Source organism: Hydra vulgaris, chromosome 03, assembly GCF_038396675.1.
Source record: "Hydra vulgaris chromosome 03, alternate assembly HydraT2T_AEP".
Lineage (NCBI taxonomy): Eukaryota > Metazoa > Cnidaria > Hydrozoa > Anthoathecata > Hydridae > Hydra > Hydra vulgaris.
Window position 1 is genome coordinate 13,555,737 of NC_088922.1, and position 23,272 is coordinate 13,579,008.

A 23,272-nucleotide genomic window follows, 5' to 3' on the forward strand; every position below is an offset into this window, starting at 1 on the left:
CAAGATCTAGCAAATCTTGATTAGTTTCTGTAAAAATACTGGGTGTAACAATCTTGATGCATTTGGTGAATCTTGCCACGTGTCATGAATTACTATTTCTATTTCATACTAATTTCAGGGGAATAAAACCATATTGAAACATATTTGATTTCCTTTTAATCATTTTTTAAAATTAAATTGTTGCTAGTTGCCCTGCTCTTTCACAGCCATCCTTAAAATTTCAAAACACATTGAAATTTTTTTTAATTTAAAAATCATCACCATTTACTGGAATAAAAGAATCTTTAATTATATTTAAAACAGAATCAATTGTCATTCTTACAAGTTCTTTGTATTGAATAGGAACACTTTTCCTATCCAAAACATGACTTATTCAGTTTTTTCTCCTTTCAAGTAATTCATTGGTTGTTAGAAAATAGATGTCTTTTGAAGCAAAAAAAAATCTGTTTCACTGTTCAACTTTTGGAATATATTCTTGAAAGAATTAATTCCCTTTAAAGTCTTTTAAAAGAAGAAATGTTAAAAATTTTTATAATGTATGCCACTGTAGAAGCAAGATAGTACTTTTGACAAAACTTAAGGTTTATTGTGGGTTTTTTTTTTTGTTAAAAGCAACAAAAATTTACAACAAAATTACCTTTATAAGTTAAATTTGAAAAACTAATAATTAAATTAAATAACACATTTTAAATTAATTTATTCATACCAAATTAAAACTTTTACATAAGCTGTTTACCAATTTGCATGTTGGTAAAATTATTTTCAATGAAATTCTTTCAAATTAACTAATATTTTTAGATAAAAAAAAATTTGAAATTTCATTAACTTTAAAATTACATATCATCACTTAGAAATTAGCAACAAACAAATTTTTTTTAATTCATCTACAAATTTATCTGGCTTTCTAAATAAATAATTTTTATAGACTTTCTCCGGGTCCATTGTGTCTGACCCTATCCCAAACCTTTTTTAAACCAAATCTTTCATCAGAAGACAGCTGTCAGTGATATCTCACCTGTTAACTGTTTTTAAAATTTTTACTTTACATTTATATAAATTAATTGAAATGTGGTAGTGGTGTAGTGGTAGACCCCTTGGTTCATAAGCAAGAAGTTCTTAGTTTGATGCCCACTATTCTCGTAGTAATGCTCTTAACTTAATTCTTGGTGCAACCTTGGTCATTGAGGTTTGTGAGGTTTCAGAGTTAGAGAGTTGAGATATGGTTGTAACGAGAGTAATGTAGCCTCTTCCTCTGTAGTGGCCCACTTGGCTTTGGGGAGGTGAATAACATTAAAAAAAAAAACATGCATCTTTAATTGTTAAACTAGATCAATAAGTTTTTTTCTAATTCTGGTTTTTGCTAATTTAACTGTAAGTTTTACTCAAAACAACCATTAATACTAGTTTCAGTTGAATAGTTTTTTTAAGGATTTTTATTTTAATTATTTTATCATTTCTTTTAATTTAAAATTTTTTCATAAAGCAATTTGGGTATTTGAGATATAGAAAATATTAACTAAATTGATTAAATTATATTATTAACAAATCTAGTAGTTAGTAAATCATAAATTTTTTAAACTGAGCAAATATATCAGTTTTGGGTAATTCCATGTAAAAGTGGGACAGTCATTTCAGTCATCCCCAGGATTTTCTTTAAATTTTAGCCAATGCTACGTATTAATGAAACATGGAAAAATGGAAAATTTGAGCTCCCAAATTCAAATGATTCAAAAGTAATGACGTTTTGAAATTCAATCTAAAATGTTCCTTTTTTTTACGAAATCCGCCATTATGGGTTATGTAGTATTTGTTTTTTAATGAATAATTATAATCTAGTGGAAGAATGTGGCTAAAAATTGATACCTGACCGTTTTTGAAGTTGCTGAATTCAAAAATCTTGAGAAAATAATAAAATATAAATTTTTTGATCATTTTAAAATGTCTGACTAATTTTTTGTTCTGTTACCATAGGTTGCGCTTTCATTAACTCCTGGAGTTGCCTAAGTCATTTGAATTCAATTTTTTTTTCAAATGAAGTATTTGATCTTAGGCTATCTTTATAAAAAAGTTGGTTTTGGTTTCTTAAAGCATAATAAAGATGTATCATTTTAAAATTTAGACTAAAAAATCCTTTTTTTTGGCCTCCTTTCTCTATTATAGAGGTTACAGCGATACATTTTGTGTGAATAATTTAAGTTCTATAGGAAGAATATGACTGAAAATTTGAACCTGACCATTTTTAAAGGTGTTGAATACAAAGATGAAGAGAAAATAACCCAATTCCAAATATTTGAGAATAATTTTTTAATTTTAAAATATCAACAATCAAATTTTTTGTTTTGTAACCATGGGCTACATTTCAATTATTTCTGGAGTTGCCTTATTCTAAATGTGAAATAATAGATCTCAGAAAAGTTTAGGTCTCTGAAAGAAAATAAAAAAATTATATTGCTTTGCATAACTTGCATAATTATAATCAATATTTTCAAAAGTATGCATGGATATTAGACATTAAGTAATAATGTTAAGTTAAATTATGGATAATTTAACTTAACATTATTACTTAATGTCTAATTATTAAATATTGTTTCAAAATATTGGTTGCATGCTCAAATTTTAGGTTGCATGCTCAAGTATTGTGTTAAAAAATAAGAATCTAAAATGCAAACTGTTTTGAAAAATACTAAAAAACCTGCTTTATTGAAAAAAGTTCAAAAATAAAAATTAAAAGAAATAACCCAATATTACTAAAATTAAAGTTGATATCATTTAAATAATGAAAGTAAAATATTAATTAACTTTCACTGATAAGATAAAAGCTGTTCAAATAGAGTTTCATCTTTTTTTGAGATGTGGTACCGATGCCCAGAAGATGTTGATTGTGTTTTAACGAGAGAAATGATATTCATTTTTGGCACCCAACAATTATCATCCGACAATCATCATCTGATACCCTTTTCATTTTTGTAATTAAATGAGAAGGTAAAAAATAAAAATTTCTTGTCCCAGGAATAGTTAGAATTGCTATGAAAAGTCTATCAGTAAGTTTATTTCTTACTAACTCCATTTCTTCAGAGTGATGTACACAAACATAATCCCATTGATTGACTTTTGACAGTATTCAAACATTGCTTGAGAAGACAGTATTTGACCTGTGGTTGAACTGTGCAAGCTAGCAGTTGCAACAAACCTTTTAGCAGTGCAACTTAATTTATTCCATCGCATGGAGATTTCCCACAGCTTGTTGTAAAGAAATTCTAAATGCAACAAACAAAGAAATTTTGACATTAATTGGTGACATAAATTGTAAAAATGTTTGCAGTTTTTATACTGCCCTGCACAACCATCAGAAAAATCATGAATTTTTGTAATTGTTAAACAGAATTGAGTTTTTATATGATTAATGGTTTTAAGCATAACTTCATTGATAAATCCAACATCATGATTCAAATCATCTAAAGTTACTCAAAAAGAAAATATTTCCAGTTTCACTTTATTGTAGTAGATGACAACTGGATGAAGAGAACATTGACTCTAGCTCTAATGGTAACTCTGTATCTCATCTTTTACTACAAAAGTATAATTCTCTGCAAAATCTGCCAGTGCAATAGCTTCTCAATACTAATTGTTTCTTAGTAAAGCTTTAGATAGGCTAGACTGTGATTTTGCTATAAATGAATGAGAAGTAATTTTATCAAGTTTTTCACACAGGTGATCTATGAATTCATATAATTGAAGTTTTATTGTTAATAGTTCAGTTCTATCTGTCGTTGTCCACTGTTTGAAATCCACTGACTGTTTATCTTCATCACTATCATATTGGTCTTTTGGATCATCATTTTGTATGAAATACTGCTAGAAATAATTTTGGTCAGCTTGTATGCCAGGACAACTATTGCATCGGTGAATCATGCACACTTTTGATTTTCTGCTGCTAACAATCTTTTCTGTTGGTGTATTGTACACACACAAACAGAGTATGTACCTTTTAGACCAGCAAGAATGCACCATTCAGGCTAAAGACTGCAAAATTTAGAAAATCAAATTTTATGGTACTTTATCCTAAATGCCACATAGAGCTCCTCTAAGTTACACAAAATCAATTTTTTTGACATGTATTTTTTTTCTCCCAAAACTTAAGTCTTTTTTTTCTGGGCATTTGCCTTGAATACTCATTGTCACAGTAAAAAAGTTACAATTTCTATAACATCTTTGCTGATTCGATGCCATTCAACTACATCAGGGTATGCTATGATGCCTTTTAGAACTCTTAGAGGAGACACTTCAAGTTCACACAAAGTACTGTTGAGCAATGATCTTGTTGATTCCAGTATAATTTTTTTTTCCATATTATCTTCAGGTAATTTTATCTCCAACTCGTTTTCTGATTCTTTACTTGATGCTAATTTATGTCTGCATTGTGGGCAAAGCTTTTCACCTGGCACTACGAATTTGCCTTAACTACATAGGTACTTTGGTGTATCCAAGTTGATTTCGCGAAGACTGCCTAAAAAAAGAACCCTTTTAAAATGGATTAAATGTTAATAAAGCCATTTAAAATTTAAAGTTGTATAGCATTTGATAGTGCACTTTCAGAAGTCACCTAAAAATTAGGTTAAAATAGTTAAAATTGAATTTGGCCAAGAATTTCATTATTGTAATGCAAAACACTTTCACAAATCTAAAAGTTGTAATTACTATAAATACCTTTTATAACTTTGTTATGAGTATTAAATGGATTGCAGCACCCTGTTGATTTAGTTGCATAACACTTCAAATAAACATGTTTATAATGGAGAAAAGTTGTTGATTTGACATTGATTATTGATAGCCCAGTTCTCTACAATAATATTTCTCTTTCATATTCAGGAATATCTTTAAAAGATTTGATTCCAAGCTAGGATGTATATGTTGCGAGATGAAATTGGCTTTCTTGCTTGATTCTGATGGAGCACTGTTGGCTGTTTGCCATTACTGAGAAACTGAGTTACCAAATAAGACTCAATAACTATTTAATCAAAAATTAAAATAGTTTTTATGTTTATATAACTAGTGTTTCAAAACTATATTTATACAACATAGCAGGCATCACAAAACTATATTATACATAACAGCAGATGTCGCAAAATTATATTTTTACATGACAATTCACTTCACAAAACTTTATTTATATATCAAAACTAACCTCAAAAAACTGTTTTTACACATCACAACTGAATCCATAAGATTCAGGAAACTCCAGGAATTACAGAAAACCTTACCCCTTTTTATGGTAAAGTAATTTTTGACCATTTTGAAATAAAAAACAGTTATCAAACATTTTGAATTAAGTTATTTTCTTTTCTACTTTCGATTCAGCATCTTCAAAAATAACCTGGTACCAATTTTCAGTCAGTTTCTTAAACTATAACTTAAATTATTTACACTTAAATTATTGCTAAAAAATCTAAAATAGAGAGTTTGAGTCCAAATAAGGAATTTTTTTGTATAAGCTTCAAAATGACTAAATGATCTAAATTATTCTTCAACAAACCAAAACCATCTTTTTTATAAAGATAGCCTAGGATCACCCACTTCATTGATAAAAAAAATTGAATCCATGAGAGTTAGGCAAATCTGATAGTTAATAAAAGGGCAACCCATAGTAACAGAACAAAAAGTTTGACTGACCATTTTAAAATTTAAAAAATAACCATCAAAAAATTTTAATTACATTGTTTTCTCTACATTTTTGCATTCAGCAGCCTCAAAAATGGTCAGGTACCAATTTTTAGCCACATTCTTCTACTAGACCTTAAATTATCCATTAAAAAGTACTACTACAAAGTCCATAATGGCAGATGTGGAAAAAAAAACAAATAAAAAAGGGCATTTTAGGCTGAATTTCAAAACATCATAACTTTTGAACTTTACATTTTTTCATGTTAGGTTGAAATTTAAAAGAAATCTGAGAGGGTGACTGAAAAGTTTCGATTATTTGCCCTACTTTTACATTGATTTACTCTTAAGGCTGATCAGGATTCTTGCTATCAAACTTTTCTTCTATCAAAGTCCTATTTTGCATCAAAGATATGATATGCTGAAAGATGCAAGCACAGTCTGTATATGTACTTAATGTAGAGAAAAACAACACACTAGTCTTTGCCATTCAATGGAGATATTATGTGGTAAGTATCTAGGTGGATAAAAATATTGTTTTTGCTGTACTTTCTGTGCAAAGTTTCTTAAATTATAGCCTCATTATAAAATGCTTTCTCTATTTTGAACAAACTTCCATTAAAACATAATTGGCTGGATTTCTGATACTTTTTATTACAGAATATGGATAACTTTAAAAAAAAAAATACTACAACAAATTTTTTGTGTCTTGAAATGAGAAAAAAAATAAGATACGGTTAGCAGAGTGTCAAATTTAACTAAAACAGTAATGCATATAAGTAAATTGTGTATATGTTAAAGACATGCATATGTTAAATACATGTATGCATTAAATTCATGTATATGTTAAACAAATGTGAATGTTTATTCTAATTATGTTCAAGTCAAGGATAAAGGTAATAGAAGCAAAATTAAAATGTTTTAAATATTCATGAAATTTTCATTTTCAGGAAAGATTTCCAAACAGGTTTTTCTAAATCACTTTTCTTTAAATATTTCAACTTTTGTTGATTGCCTAATTTAGGTGTCAACAAATATGCTTTTTTTAATTTTTTACCTCACTTAGTTATGGAGATTTTTCTTTTAAGCATAAAAAGCTGTCACCACTACTATCCATAGCTCTCTTGAAGTTTATCATGAGTTTTATGTGTAAAAGTTGTGAGTTATTAAAAAATGCAGTCTGTTCAAGTTTGTGCAGAATCTCTGACATTTAAGATGAACATAGGTTATCAACAAAATTATCATTAATTTAAAAATTTACATAGCTGAAAATCAAAGAAAATCATCATCATTAAAAAGTACACTAAAACTAAAATAAACTACAATGTTTTTAGTTCATTTTAGTTTTAGTGTATTCAAGCTTTTTTTTTTTTTTTTTTTTGTGGTAATCAAGCATATATAGCTGTTTTTCTATTTTTGTATTATAGTTTTGGTAATTGAGCACTACGCACAGTGGGTCAAGGTGTGCCAAAATTTAAAAAAATTTTTGTTCAACGTAGGTTTAATGGTAATAGTTGTTTTCCATACTTATCAAGCTTAAAAAAAAGATATTTTTTAGTCACTAGCTTTTATTTTAAATTTTTTATGGCCTGTTGAAGTTAATTTTTTTTTGCCAGATTTGTAAGTTTTAAAATAAAGTTTAATAAAATATATGTGTTGCTACACAGAAACTGTCAACTATTTTTTAATTAAAATTATTTGCGCTATAATTCTATATATTTTTATATATTGATATATTGATACTCTTTGAAACAAAATAACTTCCCTGCAAATTTTTTGCTTGTAAGTAAGAAATTTTATTTAATTTTTAGGATGATGTGTTTTTACAGGTTTTTTTAGTGTAAATTTTTGCTTACTTTACTTAATTAAAAAAACCTCCAATATCCTCCAGTCTGAAAATGCATTAAAATCTTTACTAAGTATATATATTATAATTTAAAGTTAGTTTTAGCTTCAACAAAGTACCACCTTGCCCACAAATTAACTTTTAGATAGCAGGTTATAACTAAAATTTTGCCCGCGTCAAACAAATCATGAGTTTTTTTAATTAGTTAATTTTTAATTAATCACTTGGCTTTTTAATTATAAATAAAACACATCATCTTTAAACTTTTAGGCATAAATATACTGTCATTTGAATGATTTCTAATGAATGTATTTTAGAATTTATAGGTTAAAATGAAATACATTGATATATATATCTACATGCTAGAAAATAAATTAAAAATCTCTGACCATGGTGTTTTAAAGGATGTTATCAATGGTATGAATCTGGTAAACCCTAACCCTAAGCTGGAAACATTGCTAATTCATATAAGAAAGAGATGGCAGGACTTAAAAGGTAACCGTATTTGTTTCGAAAAAAAGCATAAAAAGTGGCTTCAGACAGAGATTGATGTTTTTACTGATATTCCTGTGAAACAAGATACACGTGGCAGGCCTTCAATTGAGAATTTTGATGACTGTTCACTTCGAACAAAGTACAGGCATTCCAACATTCTACAACATGGGCATTCGCCGAATGAACTACTTTTTGCAGTAAAAGTTTCTCTTAAAAAAGAAAATAAACTTGATGAGGTACATGCAGTAAAGAGAATATTTGACAATAGTAACAAAATATCTCAACAACTCTCTGGCAATGAGGCTCTAGCTTTACTTTTAGATACAAATATGACCAAAGATGGATATCAACTACATCGAAATGCTGCTTTGAGAAAAAACTGTGAACTTTATCCTTCATATCACATATTAAAGGCAGCAAAATTATCTTGCTATCCAAATGAAATAGAGATAGATGATTTTTTTGCCAAGTACAGAATGAAGTTATTGAAACAGTTGCTGGTGATACAACCATATTTGCTACTTTAAGACACAAGGCAGGATTTGATGGCTCAACATGGACAAAGTGTCTATAAGCAAACAGTGTCTAAAGATGGTATCCATAATATACAAATAGAAGAGTCATTGTTTTTAACTTAGATAGTACCACTTGACTTGAGCTCATTTGCCGGTGGAAAAAAGACAACTTTGTGGCGAAACCTAAAACCATCATCAACTCTGTATTGTCGCCCTTTGCGTTTTCAGTTTGAAAAAGAGTCTAAAGATATTATAATCTCTGAAGAAGCTCAACTAAAAGAAGAAATAAGGAATTTAAATTGTACAAAAATTATATTAAACAATGGAAAAGTACTTCAAGTAAAGCATGTGATTGAAATAACAATGATTGATGGAAAAGTACACACAGCTTTATCTGAGGCCACTAACTCAAGTCAGTGTTGCTCTATTTGTGGATGCTCACCAAAAGAGATGAACAGCATTGATCTCAGCATAGTAAAAAATTACCAGGCAAAAGGCTTGCAGTATGGTTTATCTACACTGCATTGCTGGATTCGATGTTTTGAATGTTTTCTGCATATTGGTTACAAGTTGCCTATCAAAAAGTGGCAAGCAAGAACAGCAGAAGACAAAGCACAAGTTGCTGAAACAAAGTCTCACATCCAACAAGCTTTTCTTCAACAGATGGGCCTTGTTGTTGATCAACCAAAGTATGGAGGATCTGGTACATCTAATGATGGCAACACTTCTCGACGAGCATTTACTGATGCCATTTCTTTTGCAAATATAACAGGTGTCAATAAGGAACTAATTTTAAAATTGCACATTATTTTGTCAAGCATATCAAGTGGCTATGAAATAAATACTCAAAAGTTTACCATGATGTGTTCAGAAACTGCAAAGTTGTTTGTGAAACTGTACCCATGGTACTACATGCCACAAAGCCTCCACAAACGACCCAGCCATCATTAATAGAATCTCACTGCCAATTGGAATGATGATTGAAGAAGCACAGGAGGCAACAAACAAATTTTTCAAACGGTTTCGTGAACGTCATGCTCGAAAAGCTTCAAGATGTATGGCAAATGAGGACATTTTGAAAAGATTTTTATGCTCATCTGATCCTGTCATAGCATCTTTGAGGCAAACCTGCACTTCAAAAAAGAAAGACTTTTCTGTTGAGGTTTTGGAGTTATTATTATCAGGAGATAACATTGTAAATTTGTAAATACTTCATTTAAATATATGCAGACATAGATGGTTGCCTTAAAGTTGTAAATTGTGTTTGAATGAGTTTGACATGAAAGTATTTTTTTCATAAGATTGTGTACCTATTAAAAACAGTAAAATGTAATTTTTTAATGTTTATTCTGTGGATTGTGTTTGAATTGAGTTGATAAGATGTGAAAAAATGCATTTTTTTTAAATTTTTTTTGCTGTATTTATAATTATTAAGAAAAAAAAAAAATTAATAAAATCATTTTTTTAGTCACAAATATGTTTAGAAGCTCTAAGTATGTTATTTATATTAAATTTAATAATATTTAATAAAAAAATAATTTTAGCACAAAAATGGGCATTCTGACCCACTGTGCTACGGTCAAAAACATTGGAATATACTTCCTATGGACAGTTACTTATAAGAAAAAATAATATCATACTTTATTATCAATTCTCAATATCCATCAGAAAACCTTTATTAATAATAGTTATTTATTGCACATCTGTGCAAGTATTTACTAAATTATTATTCTGGCATATTACAATAGCTGTGGATAAATCTGATTATTATTATTTAAGAGAAATTTTTTTAAAGACCTAGAGCATAAATGTGAAGGTAGAAAACAACTGAGCAGTTTTTTATCTATATTTTAATAAATAATTTTTTTTGGTAATTTAAAGTTATTCATAATTTGTTTTTTCTTCATGTAATTAATACAACTTTTCTCCCTATTTATGGGTTCTTTTAACAGCATCTATTTTAGCATTCTTTTAACAGTCAAATTTTTGATAATGAGGTTTTTAATTTAACACCTACAAATCATAAATAATAAAAATAACTTTCTTTATGAGTCATATTTTGTATTTTTGTTTAATTTCTTTATATAACCCAATTTGTCTATGTCACACAATTATTATGTAATGATAACTATCGTTACATTATAATTGTGTTACTAATTATATAAAGATAATTGTGTTACTAATTAATTATATGTGGCATAAGTTTAAGTGGACTGATAAGAGTATTTGATCAAAACAAAGTTGATTTTTTTTTTTTTTTTATTAATAATTGTTTTTTGTTTTAACCATTTAGATTCTGAGAATTTAAATTCCATCTTTGAAGCAGCTCGTAAATTAATTTTTGGAGTTGTTGGAGATGTTATTGAAACAGGTGTTTTATTTGATTTTTATTTTTTAAGTATTTCTATGCTCTTTCAAGGTATTAGCCAGGGAAAAAATTTATACAAACTTTTTGTAATATTCAGAGTTTCAGGGTTGTCAGCTGGCAACTAAAAAAAAAGTGCTAGTGGCACAGTGTTTATTTGTGTTTTAAAAGCAAGAGATCCAGGGTTTGAAGCAAGCTCTGGGCATATTTTGTTCTATTGGTAAAAAGGGAGGCATGAGCTTCCTAGTTAAATGCTCTTTCCATGTGCTCTGTGGCAAGACTGCAAGGTCTCCTTGAGGTACCTAAAACAAAAATGAATAAAAAAATTAAAAAGTTGCAATAAATTTGATAATATCTCATTAAACATGATGTTTAAGGCACTTTGAATTCTGATTTAAAATACCGTTGGCATTAAGTAAAAGAACTTATTGCTATTTCCATTAAATGTGTCTTGTTGTAAAAACAGTTCTCTTTCATATTTTTTTTCATATTTATTTTTTTATATTATAAATATAAAATAAAAAGTATGTAAGTAAAGTACGTAATAAAGTAATAAAGTAAAGTACGTAGTAAAGTATGTAATTAAGTAAAATCTTTTTACAATTTTGTAAACGGCTACTACAAAATACAAAATTACTAAAAATACGACTAAATAACCACCGCAATCCGTGAAAAAAATAAATAAACATTAAATGATCGCAAAATGTCAAATCACTTTAATCTTAAATCTAACTATTTTGAATTTTCAACTTAGTTCTCATGTTTTGATTTATTTTGATATTTTAGTTTGTTTTGATTCGTTGACAAAGTAATCTTTAAGATTACTTTGTCAACGAAGTAATCTAACAGATCGTTATCAAAACACTTCTTTGGCCTTCTATCATGATCGTCATCAAGCTTTCTAATGTCTTTCAGTTGATTTTCGAGTTGGTTTTTAACTATTTTAAGTTTAAAAGTAAATCTTTTTATACAAGCTACAAAAGGAAATATAATGAGTAACTTAGTTAAAAACATACAGTTTGCATAAATACTTTTCAAAACAGGGTCATTATTAATCACTTTCCATAACTCTTGAAGGGTGATATTGTTTCTTGATTTAATTAAATTAGTGACTTCTTGATTTTTTTCTTTAGATATATGTATATCAAAACTGTTTTTCCATTCTCAACATTTAGTAAATAAAATGATTTTGAAACTTTCTTTTTTTATTTTGGTTTCTGAGTTACCTAGAACTTAAATGTGGAATTCTAAGAATTTATTGCTGCTTTTTGGTCTGTCATAACGATTTATAAGTTGAGTATATATAAGTTATAAGTTTTTTTATTATATAATTTATATAAGTTATAAGTTTTTTTCTTTTTGGTCTGTCATAACTTGCTCTAAGATTTATAAGTTGAGTATATATGAGTTATAAGTTGCTCTAAGATTTTTAAGTCGAGTGTATATGAGTTATAGCTCTAAGATTTCTTAACTTATATAGATAACTCACCTTTACTAGACAATTAGCTGAATGTTTTAAGCAATCGTCTTGGGTTAAAAATTGAAAGTGATTGCCGAAAAATTTGGTTACTGGTCATCTTGTGACCGGTAACCAAACAGTTATTTAATTTGTCACTGATTTCATTTTGTTGAAATTATTTTCATGAAATTCTTTTGTTGAATACCCAAAATTAAATCATCTAAACTATGAGTAACTTGATTCACATAAATTGGAATGTTGCTAAAACTAATTCCAACCTGCAAATCGTTTTAAACAAATCTAAGAGCATTATTATTGTTGCGGTGTTAGATTGTGAACATGCTTGTATAATTAGCTTGAGTGTCTCTGCTTCTTTTGGTATAGCATGTTGAAAAAGTTTGTAAAATTGGTTTATAAAACTTAAACTTAAAACAGAAATTATCTGAAAGTAGCCAAAAGTATAAAAAGTATTAAAATTAGTAAACTGTCAAAGTCAATGCTACTTTAAAAAAAAGTGGTTTAGTATTTTTTTAAATAATGTTAGTTCTGCCGTATTTCTGATGTCCAAAGGTAACTCGTTAAAAAGTTTTGCTCCTGCAAAGTAAAATAAGTTTTTTGTCTTAACAATATTCCTTGTCTCGTACATATCTTATATTTAATGGTTTGGAAATGATTAGTAAAATTTTCATAAAGTTCATTATTTAAACACTTTTTTACAAATAAGCATGAGTCTCTTTTGATGAATTTCTAAATTTCCTAAAGGTTATTAAGGCTACCAATTATATCTTTTGTTCTTCTGTCAAATATACTTAGTTTGGCTTTGTGTGTTGCTGTAAAATTAAGATTTATCTTGGAATTGTATGTTAATATTGGATCAATGTATGCTAATATTGGCAATCGTTTGTTGATGAATTTGGAGAGCTGCCTTTTAGGTAGGAAGAGATTTAATTTACTCAGCAATTTTAAACAACCCCACACTTTTCTATTACTACCCTTAAAATGATTTTTTAAAGAAAGCGGTGGATCCAATTTACATCCTAGGTATTTATATAATTTCACAAAGTTAATTATTTCTTGTTCATAAATTTAAACAAAGTTCATTCTTATTACATTTTTTTGCTGATTCAAATAGTATTGCTTCTGTTTTTCCAACATTTAGATTTATTATTAGTTGATTATTTTTTACTTTGCTATACTGTTTAATTCCAATATTAGACACTTTTGAATAGTATTGAGATGTTTATGACTATAGTATGACTGCATCGTCTGCATATAACATCATTTTTGCTGGTGTAAGATAATCAGGCAAATCATTTATAAATAGAACAAACAATAGTGGTCCCAGGATAGATCCTGTGGAACTCCATTTGTTAAATAAAACTCTTTAAAAATATTATCAACAAAAACCTTTGACTTCTTTCAAAAAGATAGCTGGCAAACCATTCATACTCATTACCCGATATTCCATATGATTTTATTTTATTAAGATTATGACTTAGTGTTGAAAGTCTTCGTTAAATCAATTAATACACTGCCTACAAGATTTCCGTTGTCATTATTTTTCCTTATATCGCCAGTTAGCACTGTAATTGCAGATTGTGCTGGTTTTAATTTGCGATATCCAAATTTGGAACTGTTTAACATAGCATTACTTTCAAGGTATTCTTGTTGCTTATAATGGACAGCTTTTTCCATAATTTTAGATGAAATTGGTAAGATTGATATAGGATGATAATTTTTTTCTTTATCAATTGGCCCAGATTTATGAGTTGGCATTATTTTTGCATTTTTGCTGTTTTAAGTGAAAGCTTTGCTATGTATGTAGCTTGTTTGGAGATTGCTGTTGTAGAGTCTTTAAGTAAACAAGAAGGAAGACCGTCAATACCTGTCGCTTTATTCTGTTTAAGTAATTTTAACAAGCATTCTACAAAGATGCATAAAAGGCAGGAAAAATGAAAGGGTTTGGTTGTCCTTAATTGAAGATCGCGAGTAGTTTTCCAAGTTAAGTTCAATAATAAAAAAACTTTTTTGTTTAGTTTCTTTAATGACTGTTGAGTAATAGTTAAAAAAGTTGCATAAACTTTTATTTTGATTTGGAAAAGGTGTCAGACTGGTATTGCTTTTTGCTGGATATAATTCCTTTATGCATTTCCAGAATTTATCAGGTTTAAGGTTATTTTCATATATTATATTTTTGCGGTATTTAGATTTTGCATGTTTAATTACATTGTTACAGTGGTTGCATAATTGTTTGTATTTCAACCAATCTTTTTCATTTTTAGTTATACAGGCTTTCTTGAGAAAAATCTCTCTCTTCTAACAGTTTTTTAATGTTTGTGTTCAACCAAAGGCATTTTCTACCTCGTGTTTTTTTAAGCATGGGTGGGGCTTGTCTATCAAATATGTGACTAACTTTTTGAGTAAAAAATTCCAGAGCTGAACTTGCACTAATATTATTATATATTAGTCTCTAGTCTAATTTGTTAAGTTTTTCTAAAAGTGTATCTTTGTTGTAATTTTTGTAATTTCTACATTAAACTAATTTATTATAATACTTAAAAGAATAAATTTTTCTGAGACAACATACCATATAGTGATCACCTATACTTTTCCAAATCACTGCATTAAAAGCAAGTTTAATAGGCTGATTCAAGGCAATTATATCAATTGTTGATAAAGATTTTGGGGTGATTGCTTTGAAATATTGTTATTTCTATAATAACTCAAGTTTATGAATAGTACACCCAACCCAAACAGTGGCACAGCATCCTCAATGTAGGCTTTTAAACCTTTCTTTATGTCAGAGTTGATGCTTGTTGTATCCATACTAGCAAAGGGAGCATTTTTAAATGCGACATTATTAGCTCTAAAAAAATTTTGATTCACACCACAAACATATGAACCTGAAATACTAAAAACGTAGAACATACTTAAAGGAACTATTCCTATGAAATGTTCTTTTGTGACACTATTGTGTTCAAGAGTGGCATTTATAATAACTGTTTAATCAAACTTTTTATTCAGATGTTTCATCTGAATAAAAAGAAATACTCCCACACCTAAGTGGCTCTCAGTTACTCCCACACCTAAGTGACTCCCACATCTAAGTGGCTCTCAGTTCAAATACTCCCACACCTTTTAAGTGACTGGAATTAGGATTTTTTATGAAATCAAAGATAATGTAATATACTCTGCAACATATTCCGGAGACAAATAGGTTGTATTTATTGGGCTGGGCAAATTGTGTCATTCTTACAACCACATGCAGCAATAAGTTTAATAATGTCTAAAAATTGTGAGTATTATGACGCCCTGTTTCATAAGTATGTGCTCTGTTTTTAAATGCATAACTCAAGAGAAGGTTTTAATAACAAAGCAGGAGTTACTTGTTTTTTATGTTACTTTTGCTTGGTTACTTTCTCACAGCTTTTTCCAGACATTTCAGTTCAATTTTAGAATTTTGATCAAATAAAGTATTAGTTAAAAGAACTTATTTTGCAATATGCTATTTTAGAATTATTTTAAATTAGCAAAAACAATATTTAGGGGGCAGGGGGAGATTTGTTCACTGCACAATGGTGGCTTATAAATTTAACTTTAGTATTTGAAAATTTAAAATAAAAAAAAATTTTAATAAAAATTTATAAAAATATAATAAGTAAATATATTCTTTTTTTATGTTTTACGCAAATAAAGCAAAAATAACATATTTCATTTCAAGTATCATTTTTAAAATTTTTATTGCGCAAAAAATTTTTTACCTAACTTACCTAACTTAAAATAAAATAAGCATAAAAATGGATATTATTAAATACAACAGTATTTACTTATATTTTTGTAATAAAACGCAATAACAAACAATATTCACATGTATTAGCGAAATATTATATAAGTTTTATATAAAACGGTTATATTAAGGTAAAAACAACACAGTTAGAAACGCTTGTGAATATAATATTGAATTTTCTTAGAAAAATGGTAAATACCCAAGACTTAAATGCCTTCAAGGCACAACATATATATATATATATATATATATATATATATATATATATATATATATATATATATATATATGTATATATATATATATATATATATATATATATACATATATATATATGTATATATATATATATATATATATGTATATATATAGATTTAAACATACATATAGATAAAATACTATTTTCAAATATTATTTATAATAGGTATCAAGAAAAAAATGTATTTCTTTTAAATCTAAATTTGATCTGTTTTCGGCATTCTTTGAATGCCTTTTGTATTAGAAGTGCAGCCACCAGTTTTAAGTGCTTCTTTTTCAACTCCTGCTCCAGAGGAACAAGAAATCAAATCAAAATCACAAGAGCAAAAGGTTTATTATAACTTATTGTTTTGAACTGTCATACAGTTATTATTATTTTTATTTTATGTTGTTTTTAAAACTAATGACTTTAAAATTAGTAAAAGTATGATTTAAATAATTGTTTATTTCAGCTTCAAGAACTTTTAAATAGAGCGCAAGAGGAACTGCTGGAAATCCAAGTAAAAATTAAAAATTGCTTTTAAAAGACACATATGAAAATAAAAAGCTGTAAACAACGATGTCTAATTTTATTATGAAATAAAATGGGAAAAAGAAACTTGTTTAAAATTTTTTTGATGACTTTAAAAAGACAGTATATAATAAATATATGATTTCCGTTTTTTAAGCAAAAACTACAGCGAGAAATTGATAAAGTTGAACAAGAAAATCGTGAACTTCGCAAAGAAATACTTTTAGGGAAAAACAAAACACAAACTAGTCCAAGGAAACTTAAGGTTGCTTTTTTAAAATTTTAAAATATATATATATATATACATACAGGGGGTATTCTATTGAAAAATTTTTGGCTTTGGTATCCCCTTTTCCCCGCCCCGGAGAAATCTAGCGGAAATATTGCCGAATATTGTCATTTTTTTACGAAAAAAAACTATATTTGCCGTGAAAAACAATAAAAAAAAGATCCTCAATCTTTAATTTAAATATGGTCGGCGCTGTCGAAAATGGTCTAGAATAGCCCCTGATATATATATATATATATATATATATATATATATATATATATATATATATATATATATATATATATATATATATATATATATATATTTGTTTATTAATTTTTAATAGTTTGTTCCTTGTTTATATTATAGTGATCCTTAATTGATTCATTAATTAAATTTATTCAGATGCTTTTAACAATTATTATTTGATATCTATTCAAATGTTTTTTTCATTACAGTGATCAATAATTGATATGTATTCAGACATTTTTATAAATCATTAATTGAGATCTACTTAAGCCTTTTTTATGTTACAGCATTCATTAAATTATGTATTAAGATGTTTTTATATTACATTAATCATAAGTTGAGATTTATTCAGATATCTTTGTATTAGAGATCATTAATTGATATGTATTCAGATGTTTTGGATCTACTTGCTGAATATGATTCAAGTTATGAAATTCAAGATCATTTACCCAGGGTAAGAAAATCATTACTAATGAATATTTAGCTATGAAATATTTAGTTAAAACCAGATAATTGATGTAATTGATGTTTATTTATATTTAAAATTTTTTTCTTCTTTTACCTTATTTTTATTTTTTTATTTTATTTGTATTTTAAAATTTTAAAAATGTATTTATTAAAATTAAGTAAAATAAATAATATTTTTTTGGAAAAATTTTTGAATTTTTTAACTTCATTTTATTAGTATTATTTAGCTTAAATATACATCAATAACTTAATGTTATAAATTTTGACAAAATTTTACCCACTGTAAATTTTTTATTGTTTATCAATTATTTTCTCTGCTGATTTCAAAAATGTAAATTTTTCTGTATAATCTACCGTTTTAAAGTTATTACAATTTTAGTGCCAACTGGCAACTGAGTGCCTATACATTGTCAGTGCCAATACATTTCATGGTAAGTTCTTAGTAAGCTTCTCTTAAATGAGGAAAGAAAATAGTCCGTTTCAAGTCAGACAACATGTATGTTGTAGTTACTAAAAATACTTTATTAATAGGTGCTTTAAAATATGAGGTTTTCTTTTTTCATATCATCAAAACGGAAACGTTTTGATGATATGGAAATAGAAAACCTTTTTATACAATTATGAAAGATTTACATCAGTAAATCTTACATAATTTTATAAAAAATGTTTTGCATGCCTGTTATCAAATACACATTTAAAGTTTGAGCTCAAGACCAAAGTAATTTGTTTTAAAAACATCTTAAGCTGCTTTAAATATGTATTTAATACATATTATATATATATATATATATATATATATATATATATATATATATATATATATATATATATATATATATATATATATATATATTTGTGCTGACTTGGTAAGTTCATTTTTTTTGATAATGGCTGCTACAGGATGTCAAAATTTTCTTGATATGTTTTGCTATGTATGTGGATATTATATTGGCAGGTATTACATATAGTCCATAGTCTGCCTTGATCACACATGTGCATTCAAAATATTTTTGAATGCACATGTGTGATCAAGGCAGACTATGGACCATTCATATGATATGTGGAACCTGTTGAACTACTCTAGCAGGATGGTTATAAGGAAACACAATGCCTTTTGCTGTACCCAGAGTATGAAAATACTGAAAGTCTCTTCAATATCCAGGCATACCCAAGGGCGTGGTGGCTCTAAAAAGCCCATGCGGGATTTTGATTAAAAGGCCTATATATGCGGGATTTTACCATATATGCTTGATGTAAACGCCTATACGAAAATATATATATATGTATATATATATATATATATATATATATATATATATATATATATATATATATATATATATATATATATATATATATATATATATATATATATATATATATATATAATAACTGACCATATTCTAATAAATCATTAATACAAACCAACAAGTTGAGATAATACAACTTGTAATTAATAATATTGTTTGTAATACTTCAAAATAAAAAATGGTAACAACACGATACAGCGACTACGTTTTTGTTTTGATTTTCTTAAAACACAACTTTAATTCAAGCAAATACGATTAGTATTTTATTGTTTGAAGAATATCGCCACACAAAATTAAAAATCAAAGATTTTAATTTTTCTATTACTATATAATGATATATATATTTTATTGTATAATAATATAAATTTTTTTAAATTTTATATAATTTTTTTTCTTATTAATTTTTATAAAATAAATATGGAAAATCTTGAAAAATAAGAAATTCTTTTTATTTTATGAGAAAACTCTTTTTAGTTTATACTTTTGTTTGATTCGGTGTTTTAACTTTTTTTAACATTTTCGCATAAACTCACAACAGCTAAAATGTCGCTTTAAAAATGGTGCCGTTATTGACATAGTTTAAACATAAAAGTTTTTATAATGTAGTTTCATTTAGCATTTCATCATCCTTTTTTTAATCTGTCTGAGAACAAGATATTACAGAGTGATTTCTTTATTTACTTACAATAAAATAAATCTGTATAAAAATAAAAAACTTTATTTATTATTAAAGAAGTTTATATCAGTTTCGAAACGTTATAAATATGAAAAAAACATGAGTTTTATTATTTATATAAAACTTAATTTAAAATTTAACACCAAAACATTTTTCTTAAATGAATTAAAACGCAATACAATTACTATATAGTAATTGTATTGCATTTTAATTTATTTAAGAAAAATGTTTTTGTGGTTAAATTAAGTCTACATCTTTTTATCAGTTAAACTAGTCACGTCTTTACTTTATTTCGCTACACAAGTCATAGTAAATTTTAAATTCTTTGTATTTTTTCCTGTACACACATGCCCTGCTATAATTGCTTGGTAGATTCCATTCCTTCAGCCTTGATGAAAGAAGATCCTGCGCAATGGACACTGCACATGATAGCTCAAAATAAAATCTCAAAGGAGTTTTGTTCCGTAATAGAAATAAATACCCATCTTTGCCTCTTGCACATTTCGTACAGAAGATAAAAGACTTTGATGTCAAAGAACTTCTTAACAAAATTAAATATTCTGAAGTCATCTGAAATAGTTGTGGTGATTTCAAGATGTTTGCTTTCTTTCTTGGCTTACAATGGGTATACATAAAGTATTCATATTACTTTTACTTATGGAACAGCAGGGCTTTTAATCATTACAAAAAAGTTCATAAAGCCTGGATTGTTTAATTTTCTCAAGCAGCCTCTAGTAGATTTCATCTGAGTTTATTTACCCCCACTTCATATCCAACTAGGATTGCTATAAAGTTTCTCCAAAAAAATATATATTAATATATTTTTTTGGAAAAACTTTAAAAATTTGTCTTATGTTTCCAAAGCTATCTGAGGCAAAGATCAAAGATGGTATATTCTTTAGGCCCCAAATAAAAGCAATGTTAGAGAGTAATAAAAAATTTAAAAAAGAAGCGTGGTATGCATTTAGGGATGTAGTTTGTGGATTCGAAGAATATTGCAAAGACCCTATTTACAATCAACTGGTTAGAGAGCTTATTGAAAAATTTAAACTATGTTGTCATATGTCCGTAAAAATTCATGTTGCATACACACCTTGATTGCTTTCTTAAAATAATGAGTTATGCCAGTAAAAAGCATGATGAGAGATTTCATCAGGGCATTTCGAAAATAGAAAGTAGATCTTAACTATGATGTATGGTGTGAGGTTATTTTTTATCAGACAAGATAAAAGTAGGCACTCAAAAAAATTGCAATCAAGTTTTAAGAATTTAATATGAATAAAACTGCTTTGTAGTTTGATGCTAACAGCTTGTCACCTTTTTTAAAAAATGGTTTACATTTCTAGATCAAAGTTGCAGTGGCAATGGGCTGAATGTAAAGAAACTTGAAAATTTAAAGTAAGTAGACATGCGAATGAGTTTGAGCAATACTTTAAGTATTTTGGGTGAACAAAGTTAGCTCTCATTGATTTATCAGAATTTATCTGCTATAGTTTTAGCACTTTCAATAATGATAGTAGGAACATCCAAATCAATGTTACCATAAAATTAGCAGAGAAAATCAAGCAGTGGTCCATCACTTTTCATTATAAAAACATTGTGAAATTTGATATTCAATATATCTACAATTGAAATTGGATCATTAAATATATAATCATTAATATTTTAATAACTTATATAGAATTGTTTACAGTTTTTTGATATGATTATTCCAATCAATTTCATTGGTAATTTTTTATATTGAATGATATACTGGGTTTTTTTTATTATAAATTTTATGGTTTTCACAATTTTATTTATTTTTAATATGTACGATTATTTTTAGTTATAAATATATATTTTTTTAGGTTGTTGTTATCGGTGATCAGTCTGCTGGCAAAACAAGTGTTTTAGAAATGATAGCACGTGCCAGAATATTTCCACGTGGAGCAGGAAAAATGATGACACGTTGTCCAATTATGGTAACATTAACAGAAGGTGCAAATCACGTTGCATATTTCAAAGGAAGTGATCACGAGTATGACTTGTCTAATGAGGCAGATGTATGTTTAATAAATTTAATGAGATTTTTTCTATATGACGAAGATGATGTTTAAAAGTTTTTAACTTTTAAACATTATTCACAACTTCGTGATTAATGTTCAAAAATTTAACAAAAGACAACATTTATGATTTATGACTTTAGCTTATATTTTTGACTTTGGCAATACAAAAAAGTTCTTTCATTATTTATGATTATGACTTAAGATTATCGTAATAACAAATTTGATTTTTTTTAAATAATTTTTGTAAAGAAACATTATTTCTTGTTATTTCCTTTAATTTGTACATAAAAACAAATATTTTTAGTTGCATAAACTTCGTCTTGAAGTTGAAGGCAGGATGAACAAAAAACTTAAAGGAAATAATACCATTAGTACTGAGGTATTTTTTTTTTATCTTTTTATTTTATGTCGTCTTTTATTGTATTTATTTAAGTTTATTTTTGTTATAATAAGTAAATGTTCTTTTTTTGTATAGATTTTGTCCATGTATGTAAAAGGTCCTGGTCTACCAAGAATGGTACTTGTTGATTTACCTGGAATAATAAGTGTAAGTTATCAAAAATAATTTTTCTGTTGTTTATAAAAACATCTTTAGCAATAAAGTGCAGCTGTAAAAACAAAATTTTTTCTCAATCTGGCAAATTTTGTTGTTTATTTGCTTAAGTGTACTTTTTTATTGATCATTCATTAATCATACTATTAACAAGTCAAATATTTATGTTATTTGTTTATAAATCGTGCATTTATCAAGTCTTATGTTTATTTTTAAATTCACTAAAACAGCATTTTTTGATAGTGTATACATATCCTGGTCCCTAGTAGTACCACACCTAACTTGTTCCCTACCTTATAGTCAACTTAAGTGTGTGTGCGGAAATTAATATACTTGCAAAACTAAAAAGAAAGTTTTAATGTGCATTACTCTTGAGTATTAGGCAACACTAGCAACATGCATTTTTAGGAAAGTGGAAAGAATACGCTGTAGCAGAATATTCAAAAATAAAGTATTGCTTTGGTTTAAATCAAAACAATACCATTAAAATTAATTGTTTTAAAATAAAAAATGAGTTGTTGAAGATCCAACATAACTAGTATTTTTAAAACAAAGACACATTCCTTTATATATTAAAAAAGCTTGAGTATTGTATGTATGTAAACGGTATCTATGACCTTAAAGAGAAATTTAAGAAATAAGTTTTAATAAGAAAAAACTTTAAATTATACTTGTTCAATATACTTGAAGAAATTCAACTTATAAAAGTTTATTAACATTAATGTTTATTTTAGACTGAGACAACAGATATGGCTGCTAACACAAAAGAATCTATTACAAAAATGAGCAGGTATAAAGCAGTTCAT

The 23,272-nt window shown here is 27.0% G+C and overlaps 1 protein-coding gene across 2 annotated transcripts in view; it reads left to right on the top strand.

Annotated features, from left to right (window-relative positions):
- Window positions 1-23,272, top strand: part of LOC100207782 (dynamin-like GTPase OPA1, mitochondrial) — a 97,253-nt gene that overhangs the window by 21,939 nt on the left and 52,042 nt on the right. The window contains exons 3-11 of one of the 2 annotated variants that reach the window (XM_065792394.1): window positions 10,808-10,885; window positions 16,628-16,713; window positions 16,836-16,883; window positions 17,052-17,159; window positions 17,782-17,868; window positions 21,716-21,910; window positions 22,218-22,292; window positions 22,389-22,460; window positions 23,201-23,256. In XM_065792394.1, the coding sequence (XP_065648466.1) occupies window positions 10,808-10,885; window positions 16,628-16,713; window positions 16,836-16,883; window positions 17,052-17,159; window positions 17,782-17,868; window positions 21,716-21,910; window positions 22,218-22,292; window positions 22,389-22,460; window positions 23,201-23,256 (805 nt within the window). The remainder of the gene's footprint in view (window positions 1-10,807; window positions 10,886-16,627; window positions 16,714-16,835; window positions 16,884-17,051; window positions 17,160-17,781; window positions 17,869-21,715; window positions 21,911-22,217; window positions 22,293-22,388; window positions 22,461-23,200; window positions 23,257-23,272) is intronic. The other variant, XM_065792395.1, reaches the window with a different exon arrangement.